This window comes from Centroberyx affinis, unplaced genomic scaffold (genome assembly GCF_046629955.1).
Source record: "Centroberyx affinis isolate AG114_WGS23_722 - 3 ecotype Tasmania unplaced genomic scaffold, CSIRO-AGI_Caff_v1 ptg000224l_1, whole genome shotgun sequence".
Classification (NCBI taxonomy): domain Eukaryota; kingdom Metazoa; phylum Chordata; class Actinopteri; order Beryciformes; family Berycidae; genus Centroberyx; species Centroberyx affinis.
The window spans coordinates 238390-254601 of record NW_027278911.1 but is presented as its reverse complement, the minus strand read 5'-3'; the positions used below and the strand labels follow the sequence as shown (position 1 = coordinate 254601).

General features: G+C 40.7%; 2 protein-coding genes across 2 annotated transcripts; both read right to left on the bottom strand.

Annotated features, from left to right (window-relative positions):
• Positions 1-1738: 1738 nt before the first annotated feature.
• LOC139663412 (thiosulfate:glutathione sulfurtransferase) lies at positions 1739-3621 on the bottom strand. The gene is made up of 4 exons (XM_071542071.1): positions 3486-3621; positions 2874-2996; positions 2611-2773; positions 1739-2122 (listed from the first exon to the last, which is right to left on the bottom strand). The coding sequence occupies exons 1-4, from the start codon at positions 3619-3621 to the stop codon at positions 2068-2070; spliced, it is 477 nt and encodes a 158-aa protein (XP_071398172.1). The 3' UTR covers positions 1739-2067.
• A 4617-nt stretch (positions 3622-8238) lies between these two features.
• LOC139663255 (ubiquitin carboxyl-terminal hydrolase 37-like) lies at positions 8239-15525 on the bottom strand. Its single transcript, XM_071541883.1, has 15 exons — positions 15505-15525; positions 12194-12219; positions 11552-11622; positions 11394-11430; positions 10553-10687; positions 10314-10440; positions 10084-10223; positions 9829-9922; positions 9642-9721; positions 9425-9553; positions 9120-9172; positions 8947-9008; positions 8686-8755; positions 8399-8537; positions 8239-8272 (listed from the first exon to the last, which is right to left on the bottom strand). The coding sequence occupies exons 1-15, from the start codon at positions 15523-15525 to the stop codon at positions 8239-8241; spliced, it is 1218 nt and encodes a 405-aa protein (XP_071397984.1).
• Between the last annotated feature and the right edge of the window lie 687 nt (positions 15526-16212).

Below are 16212 nucleotides of genomic sequence, written 5' to 3'. Positions count from 1 at the left end.
TCTCTATCTAGACAGAATGTTGATCCATTTCCTGACTGTACTGGGATTTAATATCAGGAGTGAAAGCCTTGGGCCTTTCAAGAGTCCCTGTGCAGTGCAAAAAGAAAAGTAGGACGTTGGTGTTATTTTCTCTCTCACACTTCATATAAACTATTCCAACCCACAAAAGATCTGACTAAATTCATTGTGAAAACTGTGCAAAAATGCAGAAAATCCAATAAGGGCAGAACACTCTTTTGGCACTGTATTATATTATTATATATTGTGATAGTATTTTTATAGTACCCTGATAATGGCATTATTATGGTCTGAGATACGCTGAGTCAGCTGACAGGCAAATGAAGGCCATATGGCTCAAGTTGCCGGATATTTTTATCTTTCACAAATGAAAGACAGCAAGAACAGCCACACTGTAGGTTTTATTGCAAACTGTTAAAGTATATTTTTACAAGCTGAAGGGGGTTGATGAAGCCTGTTCTATATAACCGCAGCAGCTGACAAACTGCCTTAACTGGTCATTTTTCACCACTAACCTGCGCTGTGATCTCTCAGCAAGTCAGTTGGTGATTAACTTATGCAAAAGTGGCCAAATGTCCTTGAGGCTCATTGGAAATTTGACCCATCCTTTTTTGCTCCAGAGCAACATATTGGCAAAATATCTATCTTCTGTGCAGAGACAAAACAGCCATGAATCCACACATGTCGAACTGTGAGATGTTAATGAGGGACTTGACTGTGTGAGATCCATAACATATAGTATATGTATGCTGATTTTTTTTTTTTATTTTTTTTTTTTACTTTTGATGATACTAGGAAAGAGGTTTGTTCAGCCATTCAAAACAAGTGCATACATTATACAACACACAGGAAATCAATCTCAATCCCACATGGGTGGCAGCAACTGGAAGTGTGTTTTCTGGAAAGGCTATTGTCTCACTCACTTGGTGATTTATCATACGATAGAGTTGAACACCCAAGGAATTTATAGGCTGGAGAAAAAAATAATGCAAAGAATAAAGACTAAATTTACTTTGGAACAGAGTCAGTTGTGTAAGAAACATGAAACACCCCAAAAACACTGCAAATCGTCTCTTATTTTTGAACATCTTCTACATCATCATCATCAGGACTAACTCTGCTTTACAAAAACACAACACACCCCTCCTCCCTCCCTCCCATTGAGAGATCTTAAACAGAGCAATCATTCATCCACACACACACACACACACACACACCTACTGCACTGATGCTGTTTTGCAAATAGACCAGATGAGACGGGACAGAAAGGTGAAGGGTGAGCTGGCCTGGGATCTGCCTTATCACTGAATGAGGGATGTAAAGACCTTGTGCTGATTGTGCTCTTGACAACTGCTCACAGAGCTGTTAGTCACAGGATCTATACCTGTCTAGCCTAATACCGGTTTGTACAGGAGCGGTGAAGGTCAGTCCTGAGGGCAACACAGCGGTTATGATAAAGAGCGCTGCTGTGAAATGGAAATAAACCTTTTCACTGTTGGTTGAAATCCTGCTGCCATCTATTGGCCTAACGGCTGTATTGTAGTCGCCTGTCAGTGTGTCACCAATGAAGCCCCTTTGGTATAACTATGTATCCCTCACACACACACACACACACACACGCACACACACACGCACACACACACACACCAGCTATGTTTCCACAAAAACATACAAAGACATGTTAAAATTTCAGATGATTTATTCAACATGAAGCACTTTTACATTAGTCACAGTTCTCCACCAATCAATAATCTTTATGGATATGTGCCATATGAAAACTTTGATATAAGGGTCAGATCAGTAGCTCAAAAATGTAGCAGGACAACATGTGCACTGATTCCATTTAGGCCTCTAAGAGGATATTAAAGTGGCATTTACTTATAAAGTAAACAATCAATATCAATTAAAATAGCTGCTGTGTGCTGCTGATGCTGTTATCTTTCAAGCATATTCTGCAGACTGTCTGAGTCTTATGATTATGAATATAAATATATTCAACTGGCCTTGAGCTCAGAATTCAGTCCCCAGATTCGGATTTTAGCTGCGGTTTCATTTTCCTTCATGCTCTGCCCACTCACTGTACCCTCCTTTAAAATGTCTGGCCCTGCGAAAAAGAGAGAGAGAGAGAGAGAAGGGAATAGCATCGTCCCTTAGTATTTATTTTTTCATCTGAAAGGTCATCCAAGGTATAACATAACAAAGCAACTCTCTGTTTCCATCTACTCTGTTTAGCGGGCTGTATGGACCTTGTACTATACTGGCAGGCTCCGAGTTGGATATAGATTAATAATTAAATAACACACCCATACAATGTGCCACTTAAAGGTCTGAATGACTCTACCACAGACCATTATGTGGTTTACCAAGGTCCAAATTGCCCTGAACCCTCCTAACGTGATTGGAATCTAATTCAGTTGGCCTGGAATCCAATCCAGAGGGTTAAAGAGCAGAATTGCTTTCATTTATTCGCTCTGAAGTCAATAACTATCCTCTGCTCATCACTATAGCTCACCATGACCCGTGGGACACGTCTCTATAGGGCCATGTAATAACTGGACCAGTGAATATAGCTCATGTACGTGAACAGGTTACCTGCTGAAGCCCAGCTGACGGGCTATATCCAGTGCTTTGGCGCTCCTGTTGCCCCTTTGGCAGTGAAACACTATGTTGTCATCGTCTTTCCCAGGAGCCTTCACTTCAAAGATCAGCTTAAAGTGCTCAGGAGACAGCTTCAGAGATTCCTGCAGATGGTCCACTGAAACACACACACACACACACACAATATGATAGTAAAAACACACAGAAGCTCACACTACGTTACTCTATTTACATCTGTGTTGTATATAAACACTTGCATGGGATGTTGACGGCGTCTGGGATGCGCCCAGCCTGGAATTCATCAGGATTTCGGACATCAAACAGCTGAATATTATGGTTGGACAGCATGGACTTCAGCTGCTCATAGGTCACCACTGAATCTGAGACAGAGGAAACACAAAAGATTTTAAGCCTTTTTACTATGAATCCATACACACACACACATACCACACATACTAGTTTGTCAGGTGTGAAAATTTCAACTCACCCTCCATAGATTTAAATGTTAAGTCTTGCTAAACTTCTACATCTAGTGCTGGTCACCGTTGCTCTTGCTCTTGTCTGATGGGACAACTATCCTCAGAGGCTGAACTGGGCTTTTCCTCAACACAATGACAGGCCATTGTTGAACACCTCAAACGAAAATGCCCCAGTCAACCAAACTCTCTGTTCCTCACATGTAACACATGAGAAACAAAGGAGATAGGCCTGCATTCATCTTGAAAATGTAGGCAGTGGATGCAGAGGCAGAACTCTGCCTTAAAGCACGATGAAATCACTATAAACGCACTACCACTCACTACAAATCCCTATAGGAATATTAAGGTGGGTGATTTTTCAGCATAACATAAATCAGGAAATGTCTTTACCGCTGTCGGATGGTGCGCCGTACTTTGCACTGGAGGTTGCAAACGCCCGCCAGAGCAAACCACGGGTCGGGGAAGACCTGCGGCTCACCCCGGAGACGACCTGACAGAAACTCCGTGACAGCACACAGGACAACATGATGAAGACAAGTGCGCCGTGTAGAAGATTATTCTGGGGTTTAATCCCTGTCTGCCGCCCGCGACCGCCCTCTGCTGGACGATCTTCTTCTTCTTCTTTAGAGATTTACCAGACTAGTCTAAGTATACAGATGCGTGTTGCTGCCATCCTCAGTCACACCTCTTACCAAAACTTTTCATCTGCATCACCAGTATTCAGATTTTCAACCGCCGAGTTAGTTAAAGGCAGGATACTACACCCAAAAATGTGACAAGTTAATGTTGCTTTATCAGCAAACGATACACACATCATATCACAAGTTTGCAGCTTCTATTCCATTCATTATTATATTGACTGACAAATTTGTAAATCTTTTCTGTGAATGAAAATTTAGGACACGGTGTGTGAATATAAATTCCAACATGCAAGTTCTCAGGTGTTTTGCTGTTGTAACACCTTCATATCTCCCTCCATGTACCTCCAGCAAACCCCCCTGCCGTCAGTGGCGGACTCAGGCTGTTTGAAGGGCAGGGGCGGAAAAAATAAAAAGGGCACCTACTGCACGACATGGGGCCCCACCAGCGCACAAAAACCTATGATGCATCATGTATGATGAAATAGCAGTGTTCCCACTCTTTTTAAGAAATCATTTTCCAGGACCTTTCCAGGACATTTTCCACGAGTTTTTCTTGACAATACAGGACAGCACTTGCTCACAAACAGTCATATAATATACCGGTAGGCCTAGTATTGACACATTTAACCCCAGTTTTATTCCTCCTTTTTTAATGATGCAGGGTTCATGATGAAGTGTCTCAGGTTCATTACAGGTGACGGCTACACCCATCACTGCTAACTGTACAATAAGGTCGTCTGGCCTCCTCTTTTTGTTAGGACGTGATCAGCACTGGTATGTTTTTTTTTTTTTTTTTTTTTACTGACAAAGCTCTCCTCAACAAACAAACACCAACATGTTCTGTGTTACACTTACTTGAATTGTGGCAGTTACAATACTCACTCCAAACACTGGCTTCCATATTCCATATGAACGTCAATCTTGGACAAAAATTGACTATGTTCTACCTCTGTAACCATATCAAAATGTAATTAAGTAGTAAAACATTCTGCCCTGCCTCACTCACTTCTGTAATTATAAAGACATAATCTGAATTAACCATTATGATATCATATATTTTCTACTACATTTTATATTGCCATGGCAAAGTTTCACATAGAATTAAGTGCAAAAATCTAAATCTGAAGAAACTGAATTGCATAATCTTTACATTTTCAATACACACACACACACATACACACACACACACATACACACACACACACACCGTTTTATTAAGCCTACATCTATCCAAGTTACACCTATGTCCAGTCTTAAGTGAAAGAACATAGCAATATTTTTTGAAAAAAAAAAAATTGTAATATTCAAGTGTCATACTTTTCTATGTCTTTCAGTTTAGAAAGTGTCTCAAGGCGGCAATCTTATATCGCGTCCAGGACTCGATTGTGCCTTTGACAGCTCTGGGAGCCTGGACTGGAGTTGAGGCGGCTGAAACTCAAACTTGTGCTATCGGCTAGCTGACATTAGAATATGTCATCAAGTAATTTTAAGTCTAAAGATCCGGTGTTTTAGTTATGCGCTAACGGAAAATAGCATAAAAAAATCGCATAATATTATCTTAACGATCCATTTTACTTCACATGCTTAACATAAACGACATGTGTGCTCATACTTACAGGCCTATATTTCTTTTGCTCTGTGGAAACCAACTAATAGCTGCTGAGTTCACATTGCTAACACAATCGGCTGCGGCTTCAACACTCCACACTGACCAGCTACAGCAATGTCAAAGTGTCAAAACTCAAACTCAAAATAACCAATGGGTTTAAAAATACAGCCACCACTAGGTGGAGACATTGCGTGCCAGGAGAGGGCATACCTGTCATACCGCACAGTTTATCCTACCAACAGTCGAGTTTCAAACAAAATACACACCTAGGTTTACGTAGGCTTTACGTAGTTCTTGGACTGAAGAACAAAATCACTGCTGGTCTTTAAGTTTAGCCATATCACATTTAGCGGACTAAACCACTCAATAAGGCTCAATATAAACATCGACTGACATTTGTGTATAATTTAGACATTTGCAACCCTCTTGACACGTCTTGAACAAAGCACAGCATCTTTGTCTGGTATAAAAAATATGTGACACATTGAACCTACAAGTTGACCAGAGAATCACTGAAGAACTCGTATCTGCATTGTGCATCTTAATCCTGTGTACAAGGACATTGGGAAGGCTGTCATCATGTCACTGCTATAAAGGGTAAAAACTACTAATAAGAGCATTTCACAGTTGTGGAGCCAACAGGATTGATCTTGGATGCTGTTAAAGTTTTGCAGCAGCATTTAAGTCAAACACATTCTTGACAAGTGTTTAGATACTCAGCTCATATCAGAGACGGGAGAAGAACAGCTAATATACAAATGCTTTCAGGTTGGTGTGTATTTCAAGGACAACAGTTTTGTGTTGAACCCAGATTGAGAACCAAAGTCTTAGTGGAACATTTAAGTTGAACTTTAAATTTTGCAATCAAGTTGCACATTAAGTTTTCACTTTCATTCTTGGTGAAGTGAGAAACTCTAATGGCAGTATCAGTTTGGCTGGCAGTATCTTCTAGGAGTGTAAGAAAATATTGATAAGGTTGTACTGATTCTGTTTTACAACACAACTTTGACTTTTTATTTCTTTGAATTCTATAGTTAAATCCATGCACTATACTGTAGAGATTATAGAGTAGCAATTAGGAGAGTAACATTGACTTGTTTCAGTCTTGTCTATCAAAACAACAATACTGTCAAATCTTGTAATGTAAAAATCTTGAATCAAAGTATTACAAGCTAGAAAAATGGGAAAATAATTCTGCACACAAATAAAAGACTAGGACAAAAAAGCTTTTTTAGTTCAGAAAAACACATTTATTGCTTAAACACCATAATGCCCAATACAGCCATGTCTCAGTAGCCATAGAACTCTATTCTATTAAAAAAACTATTAAAAACACGTCACAGAGCCATGCAGTTGCTCTGGCAGCATATTTCATCATCGCGATGCACCGGGCCAGCCAACTTTTTCCTCAAACAGTTTAATAAGCCCGCTGTAAACACGTTTGCGATCTCAGGAAAGTAGTTCCGTAGCACCAAAAATAGTCCCCGAATTTGTTCCCATTAGAATTGGATTTGGTAATAACTACAATAGCCTGAGTTTTTGTGGTAACAGTTATCGATTTTTAAAAAAGAAACTATTAGTTAGTTAGTTAGTTAGTTAGTTTATTTTTTTCTGGTCAATTATACACAATATCAACTAATACAGTTATGAAAGTGATTTAAATAATACTAAATCATCAAGAATAAAACAAAATAAACATTATATTATTATATTAACATTATATTGTCTGACCGGGGAAAAAAAGGTGTAGGCTGAAGCCTAAGCTTATTGTGCCTACCCTTAATACTTAACAAAACATTATCCTTGCTCTACCCAAAATAGCTGTGAAACAAAACAAACAAAAAAATTAATTATAAAAATAAATATATAAATAAATCAATTTACTAAAGAAACACAACATCATAAAACAAAAACAGATAAACAAAACAAAGACAGTTCGTAATTGTCATTCATTTCTCAGTGTTGGTCACAGCTTTTGTATCTTTCAAATGTAATGTTTTTGAACATCTTCTTAAACTTACACATATTACTACATTCTTTTAGTTCATTATAACAACTATTCCATAATTTGACCCCTTTAACTGTCACACATCTATTTTTTTTACATTTGTCCTTACCCTCTTTTTTTCAAACATATAATTTCCCCTGAATGGATACCTGCTCTCCCACCCTTGGATACAGTCAGGAAGTGTTACTGACAATTCTTATACTATGTCTTTGTGAGCTGTATTTAAACGTTTTTAGCTTACAATTGGAGCCAATGACTTCCGTGTTGACGGCTAAAAAGGGAACGTGGGAAGTTGGAAAGTAACGGGAGTAGAGCAAACGCATTGTTGATTTTGTTATTTTCATAAGATTTGTTGACGGTAAAAAATACATTAAAAAACACCAGTGTTATCCTTTAAGTGCCTAATTTAAAGGTGCAAGTGAAAAAAGAACTATGTACAAAAGAACTAAAGTACGGTGGCCATTTTAGGACATCCTCAGCTGCCTTTGTCATTCGTAGATCTAATTGTCAAATTTAGATGGACGGGTCGGGTTTAGCTGTGTTTTATCAGACTTAGATGGACTTGTATCAGGTTTACATGTACTACTCCCGGCATTATAATCAAGCGCTTCCAATCCTTCCTTGATGAAGGATTGGAAGCGCTTGGTTGTAATGCCGGGATCGCTCTCCATTGCAGAGGAGCGCCATCTAAGTTTGAAAAAGTACATCTAAACCTGATACAACTCCATCTAAGTCTGACAAAAGACAGCTAAACCTGACACAATTCCATCTAAATCTCACAAAGTAGATCTACGAATGACAAAGGCGACTGAGGATGTCCTAAAATGGCCACAAGGAGCAAACAGCTGGTGGTGGTGCAACAGCTCCTGATGACTCCTGTTCCTGCTACAGAGGTGCAGGGTCCCCCTCACCTGCACCACTAGAGGAAAAGAGGACAAAGAAGACGGGGCATTCACTCAATACTCTCTTATTTACAAGTTTGCTTGAAGGCTCAAACAGGCCAGTTCACTGATTCCTCTTGTAAGCAATGAGGGCAAAGCCTTACCTGAGGACATAGAACAGGAGGTACGCGGTGTCCTCTCTGCGCTTCAGGACCGCGGCCTCGTCTGTCCTCGTCACACGGGAGTCATCAAGGGTCACCCATTCCCCGTTGTGTCCCTCGATGACGTCACTGACGTAGTGACCTGTGTGGGACACAAGAAACACAGTGCAGATTAAACTTTATTTGGTGTGTTTGTTTATATGTATGTGTGTGTGTGTGTGTGTGTGTGTGTGTGTGTGTGTGTGTGTCCCAGATCAATATTTATGTCTGATGTATGTGACATTAATTACCGCAGTCGATGCTCCTCCCGAGGTGAGAGACGACTGCAGAGAGGCGGTAGCAGCTCTGGACACTGCGATCCTGCTGTAAAGAAACATGGTGAGTGATGAGAGGTTCATTTCCTTTTTAATAAGGCTCTTAAACTACTCTATCCATGAGTAACTATTCAGTACATTTTCTCTCAACAGTTCATTGAAAAATGACTGTTTTCTCTCTCTTATACATGTATTTTCTTTCTCCATCTCTGCTGTCTCTCCCTATTTCTCTCTCACCACAGGAGCTCCCTGCTGGGATCTGTCTCTGTCTCCTGAGCTCTCCTGCTGATCGACTGATGCTGAGAAACACACCACAGAATCTTGTTTTACTTGGAAACTTACAAACTGAAGCTGGGTGGTTCTAGTTAGATTAGCACTGAACAGGTTTAAAATTGCACATTTTCTCTTACCTGTGCTTGGGAAGGGGTTTGCCTGGGGTGACACCTCCCTGCCTCCTGGGGAGCTTTGAATGAAAGAGCATCCATTTTGATCAATGTGATATTCAAGACAAGTATATATAGGAAGCTGTTTTCAGACATGACATAAGTGTACAGTAATAGGCAGGTGCTCATTCATGCTAGTAGACTATATTTTCTAAAATCATTTCATGGTGGTATTTCTGGTAGGTGAAATTACTCAGTAAATATATGTATATAGTATGTTTGAGGTCATTATGCAGTTGTTCCAATATGGAGTGTAATGAGTGTAAGTTTACCTCAGTACATCCTGCTGCTCTTCCAACAGGGAGGCCAGAGACAGGACTGGAGGGATGCAGACAGCATCACCCACTCTCCTCAGCTGTCCCCCATTGTGGCAGAAGCGCATTATGTGAAGCACTAGCACTCTATTAAAAGAGAGAGTACCATTAACACATACTATAGAAAGACAGTGTAGTTTACAACATCATGGGCAGGTGCCTGTATGGGACTTACCTGGGTAGAGTGAGGAAAGCCCTGGCCACTGTCGCCTGGGGGCCGAGGCACTGCCGGCAGGTGCACTCCAGTTCTGATGCCTAAGGAAAGTGACACAGAGTCACTACATTAGGTGTGTGTGTTTGTGTGTGTGTTTGTGTGTGTGTGTGTGTGTATGGAGAACTGAACTGATCCGCTGTATACTGACTTTGAAGTAGAGTGCGAGGCTGTCGGCCAGGCAGGAGGAGAGGTCCAGAGAGAGGTTGTTGTGCCCCTCCTCCTGGAAGACTTTGTCACCACAGCTTTAAAAACAAACGGAGGAGAAAAATACTTTAACTCAGATCACCAGACAGTTCTGTGAACCTCAGTGATAAGTGATGTACTTTGTTGTTTAATGTTTAATTCTGTGATTGTTCAGATAAAACATCATGAATATAGTAGATGCAGTTTGCTGTTGAGTTACCTGGAGCAGGTGCGGACAGACTGCAGCTTGAACTCAAAGTTCTGAGTGGGACAAATGTAGTCCGGTGTGGACGTCCCCTGCTGCATCTCGCCCTGCATTTTCATGCCCATGAGGAATAGCATCAGGAACTCATGGGCATCCTGTAAGAGATCAGCAAGCCATTAAAATATGTTTTTCACACAAATACTGCAGTAAAAAATAAATAATGAACGCTAGACTCATTTTTGTACCTGCTGAAAGTCACCCTCGTACTCCTCGTTAAACACGGCCACGCTGCTCTTGACCGACCTCAGGAGGGTGCTCTTGCTGTGGTAGGAGCTGTGACCCTGCCTCGCCTTGTACAGCTCTCCAAAGCACCTGGAGAACAGGAGATTGAGAGCATAAGTATTTATGATTTACCTTTAATATCAAGGGAACAATCAGTAAAGCAATGAATCAGCAGTGAATCAGTGATCTTGCTGTACTGTACCTCTGCAGCTTCAGGCTGGTATTTGTGGGGCTCCACAGCACCTCCTGCCCCATGATGTCAGCACAGAAGCTTGGGATGCTGTACAGGGCCTGGAGAGTGGCATTCAGGAAGCAGGTGTTCCCAATGTTTGGCAACCTGGTAGGAAAATCACAACAATAAAAATAGAATAACTTTCTAATGTGTTCTGTTGCCTAAGGTGCTTTTAATGAACCTTGAAACCATGAAAATTCATGGTTTGTAATGGCAGTGATATGACTGACTTATCTGAAACTCAGATATCCAAATGGTCCAGTCTACCAAATGGGTATAATGAACTAAATAGGCAGTGATGAGAAAATGAACTCTGCCAAGTCTTAAAGATGACCTCAGTCTAAAACGTTTTGCTTTTCCAATATGCTAATACTGTCAAGTGCAATTACAATAATTACAATTTTCCTGCTTGGATTTCGCTTGCCTTGTACTAATTAAACAGGAATTGAATGAAGAGTTAAGGTAGATCAATTTATTTTTTGTTTCATACCCCAGCTTCTGCCACTGGCCTCTCTGGGTCCTGCTGGACCTGAAGGAGGATTTGCTGCCCTCTGCCTGCACTGGCCTGAAAGATGGAGAGAGAGAGAGGGAGAGAGAGAGAGAGAGAGAAGGAGAAAGAGAGGGGCTGGGTAAGAGAGAGGCAGACTAGCAGGGATGTGATCTGAGCAACACAAAAAAGAATGGAGCCAAAGGCAGGAAAACAGGAATATTCACTGGAAATGTATCTCTAAGCAACATATCTGATATCTAAACTGTCCTAGGTTTCCACTGCTGTATGAGAAACCTGTTTCATGAAGAAAAACAGTAATACCTCTCCAGAGATCCAGAGCAATGCAGCTCCAAGGAGACTTATGAGGAGAAAAACATGAACTAATGAGAGAGCAGTTTTGGAGTGGCACATGGACAATACATCTATATATATATATGATACATACATACATATCATAACATATCTGTTATTAAATGTACCTGCTGTGGCAGCGATGCCAGGAGACTCAGTTGGTGCTTCCTGGCCAAGCACCTCAGGCACTGCTGGAATCCTACAACACAGTGTACCTTCATTTAGGACAAAACAGCTACACAGGCACACTGACCATGACCCTGAGGCACATATGATGCTTACAGTTTCATCTCAAAATGTTAATATCACCACACAACATTTCTCAGCATTGCAGGAATCACTTCCATTCACTTAAAACAAGCCACTTAAAGGGCTAAACCTTGACTTTTTGAATTGAAGGGTTATTTTTCTTCTTCAGCCAATGGACACAAAACAGGGAATCAACTAAACGCTTCAGTCAACTAAACAATGGCATGCTAGTATTGGCAGCATCATTCATGGAAAGTCATGGATACTGATGTGTCGACAGCTACCTCATTGGCTACCCATGGCAACCGATTCCATAATGAATGAATGAAAGCAATGCCAACAAGCAGTATTTAGTGGGAACAAATATAGAATTCAAAACATCACAGTGTCCCTTTAAGTTGGTTTGACCAGACAAATTGAATAATGGAAGGGAATGGAGCTCTCAGTGATGGTTGGATTCCTGCTGGACAGCCACAGTAAAAATATATCATTAGCCATAATTAGCCTGTGTCATATTCTACCTGTCGATGGTGTTGTTCTCCACACTCTGAGTGGTGGAGGGGGGAGAGGAGGAGGAGGGAGAAACAGAGGTGGAGGGGGGAGAGGAGGAGGGAGAAACAGTGGGGGAGGGGGGAGAGAAGGAGGGAGAAACAGGGGTGGAGGGGGGAGAGGAAGAGGAGGGAGAAACAGGGGTGGAGGTGGAGGGGGAAAAGGAGGAAACGAGGGTGGAGGAGGAGGGGGAAGAGGAGGAAATGAGGGTGGAGGAGGAGGGGGAAGAGGAGGAAACAAGGGTGGAGGAGGAAGGGGAAGAGGAGGAGGGAGAAGCAATGGTGGAGAGGGGAAAGATGGCAGTTTCGAGGGAAGAGATGGAGGCAGAGTGGGAAAAGATGGAGGCAAAGAGGGAAGAGATGGTGATGGAGAGGGGAGAGGAGGAGGGAAAAAAAGTGGAGGAGGGGGAAGAGGAAGGGGAGGAGAGGGGAGAAAGGCGGCGTCTCTTCCTTGGGGGAGAGGAGGAGGGAGAAAAAGTGGAGGAGGGGGAAGAGGAAAGAGAGGAGAGGGGAGAAAGGTGACGTCTCTTCCTCGGGGGAGAGGAGGAGAGAGAAAAAGTGGAGGAGGGGTAAGAGGAAGGACAGGAGAGGGGAGAAAGGCGGCGTCTCTTCCTCGGGGGAGAGGAGGAGGGAGAAAAAGTGGAGGAGGGGGAAGAGGAAGGAGAGGAGAGGGGAGAAAGGCGGCGTCTCTTTCCCACGGTGGATGAGGCACGGCTAGGAGTAGGCCACGTGCCATCATCAACAGCCTGTCAGAAAGAACAAGGTGAATTTCAACATACTGTAACGTACCTGGGTAGAATTATATGTAAAGATGAACAGAGAAGTAATTTGAATTTTAATCTTATTTTTGTTCAATTGAAGAAAAAATTCATTCCATGGCTAATTGGCCCTTTTCACAAACACGTCTGCTATACTTCTGCAGGATATAACTTGGTTCTCACCATTGGCAGCAATGTTAAAAAGTCAACTTTCTGTCACCTGTAATGCCGTCTTTGATCACTTATTTTGTGTTTCAACATAATGTATAACACAATACAGGTGTTGTCACTGATATGTTTCTGTTTCTGTTGTCAGACGACTGTGCAAGTTACTGCGATCGAGGCTGACAAAATGCTAACGCTAATTTCTGTGCTGTTAGCATTTTGTGACCCTCAGTTTTTTGTAGTTGCGCAACAACAACAACAGAAACATATGTCAGTGACAACACCTGTATTGTATTATACATTGTGTTGAAACACAAAATAAGTAATCACAGACAGAGTTACAGGCGGCAGAAAGTTTGCTTTTTAACATTGCTGCCAATGGTGAGAACCAAGTTATACCTTGCGGAAGTATGGAAGCCATGTTTGTGAAAAGGGCCTCGTAGGCTAATGAGAGACTTATTTGTTTGGTCTGGTATCATTATCCAAAGCAGACGGAATATGTAGATCTGTTTATGTCTCATTGGCCCAATGAATATTATCAAGGATTTAAACAAAGTGCTTTGTAATGTTATTTGGAAGATTTTAGCTCTCTTAAACGAACAGATCACCCATTTTTTTTAATTTTGTAATTATCTAATGACCCTCCTGTCAGCTGAAACACTGGTGAAGTTTGTATTTATAACACGTCAAGCTAGCTAGCGCAGCTCCATAGCAACTTTTTCCAAAACAACTGGAGTGAATAGAGATAGTTTATTTAGTTCCAAAAAGGTAAAAAATTACCATAAATTAATCCAAACAGCATAATAGAAATGTTTTGAAGCCAAACCATTGCACTGTGGTCCAAAAGTCCAATATTCAGGCTTAGTTTACCTTCTCTCCCAGATTTTCCGCACTTCTTCTGCACCGGGCCAACCGTCACAACAGCAGCGAGCAGATGTTGCCTTCAAATACCGTCAGAAAATGTTTAATTACGGGAAGAGCGCGCCTGAACGACCCAATAATACCAGTGGGCAAGTCAAATTTTACATGATAACCAAGAAGCCAAGATGTGACATTCTCGCTTTTTGTTTAACTTCTGGTACTATGCATAACAACTATAGCTAATACACGTATTAAAAAAATCAATTACAAAACTGTTGTGAATATCCTCCTCTTCATTCTGCTGTTGTAGCACAAAGTAGCTCTGTAGCATTTGGTTTCTAAAATAGTCACCTAAAAAGCTACTTTTGTTGCAGGGTCAATTTAGTTATTTCTGACTGAAAAAGTGAACTTGAATACACGAGAGGTTGTATTTACGACTGGAACAATCGAAAGTAACTTAGGAGCAAAAGAGCAGCACGACTCTTCCACCAGATAGCTGAGAGTGACAGTTGCAGCACACTTATATAATGGGATACATAGGCCTATAATAATTTACTTCGACCATGGTTTCGACACTATGTCTTCATCAGGGCATAATGTATGAATACACAGTTTTATATATAATATTTCACTGTATTATTAGATATTTTTCCTTCAGGTAGATTTAATTGGACGAGTGAATGGAGGAAATGGATGCAGAAGCATTAAGTTGTTATTAATTTTTAATTTAATTGTTAATTAAAAATCGTATAGTCACTTTTTAAACACCTAGTATTTACTAAATTGGAGTAAGAGTACTCAGGACAAAATTAATAGTCATAATAATATATTTCATAATAAAGATACATTTTCGTTTAGGAATGGCCCCTGTTTAATAATAATGTCCAATTGTATGTCCTGTTTTATCCCTGTTGTAATTTTATGTGTCTCATTTTTTCTATTTTCATTTGTTTTTGTTTCCTTTTTATCTACGTTTACTGTAGCCTATGCTATCTATTTAATATCTTATTTACTTTGCAAAGAACTTTGTCTAAATAAAGTTTTTATTTATTTATTATCTAAACAGATAATATCGCTGGTCGCGGCTCCTGCAGCAGAAACCATTTTTTCTTCTGAATATTGAAACATCACGTGTGTGTGTGTGTGTGTGTGTTCGCACTGAGGTCAAAAGCATTCTAAAGTCAGAACAGTGGCTCCATCTAAAGCGCGTGCTTCATTCAAACAATAACAAGTCCAGTGTCCGCGCGCTGTAGAGACGCTTAGAGCAAAGCTCCGTGAACTAGCAACACTTTGACCCCACGGCCTCATAAAAATCCACAATAATTCATAATTAATGAAACAATGACTGTGTTTTACTCGGAACCGTCACATCTCAGTTGACACACGACTTTTTTCTGAGCTGCATTTCACATCCTTCACAAAGTTTCTTACTTGTAGCTCAAGTTACACCGTGAAAACGCACAAGAAAGACAAACAAAGATGAAAATGAGTCAATCTTACCAGTTTGGAGAGGTTACCCATGGTGCCAAGTCCCAGGTCCGGCTTTTGCGGTAAAAATTACAACAAATTACAACAACAAAAAACAAAAAACGAAAAAACCGGACAAAAAACCGGACAAAAAACAAACAAAAAGTCTACCAAAAAAGAAACAAATCAACGAATAAACGAATGAATTAACAAAAAATGAATAAATGAAAGAATAAATGAATTAATAAGTGACTAAATATATGAAGAAGTGAATGTAGTCGAGCGATGTGAAGATGTCTGTTGAGTCGGAGCGTGCTCTCGGGTCAAGTCTGTGGGGACGAGTGACGCGTCTCGTTCCAAACGGCATTTAAACAGGGAACGTTGCTCTGTGGCATCACGCGTGACTCAGCTGTTCTCTGACTCCGAGAACTAGCAACACAGAACCATAAAATAACTACTGCACCTTTTTTACAACAATGTCTCTTCTTCTGACATCTTTCATCTGTAAATATACTCATAATGCGCCGTTGGCGGTCTGGACTCATTTCTATAGGAGAGTAAACCACCTAAAGCCAGTTTGACCAACTTTACATTTGTGGAAGAGTTTACCCATTTTTTAAGGTGACAAAAATCTTCATGATATAAATTCATAGTTGGCCTGTAGTAAGTTGTATGAAACTTGTATAAAAGGGGGAGGGGGATTTTCTATAAAGACTGGTGATTTTTTGTTTATTGATATTT

Bases quoted from the DNA above. Each gene is read 5' to 3' on its own strand.
- LOC139663412 (XM_071542071.1), bottom strand. From the start codon at position 3,621: ATGTTGTCCTGTGTGCTGTCACGGAGTTTCTGTCAGGTCGTCTCCGGG. The intron at 2,997-3,485 runs GTAAAGACATTT...CCTCTGTCTCAG, and splicing joins CGGCGCACCATCCGACAGCG to ATTCAGTGGTGACCTATGAG. The intron at 2,123-2,610 runs GTAACCTGTTCA...TCTTTTTCGCAG, and splicing joins CGTCAGCTGGGCTTCAGCAG to GGCCAGACATTTTAAAGGAG.
- LOC139663255 (XM_071541883.1), bottom strand. From the start codon at position 15,525: ATGGGTAACCTCTCCAAACTG. The intron at 11,623-12,193 runs GTAGAATATGAC...ACTGTGTTGTAG, and splicing joins GAGAACAACACCATCGACAG to GATTCCAGCAGTGCCTGAGG. The intron at 10,224-10,313 runs GTACAAAAATGA...GATCTCTTACAG, and splicing joins ACGAGGGTGACTTTCAGCAG to GATGCCCATGAGTTCCTGAT.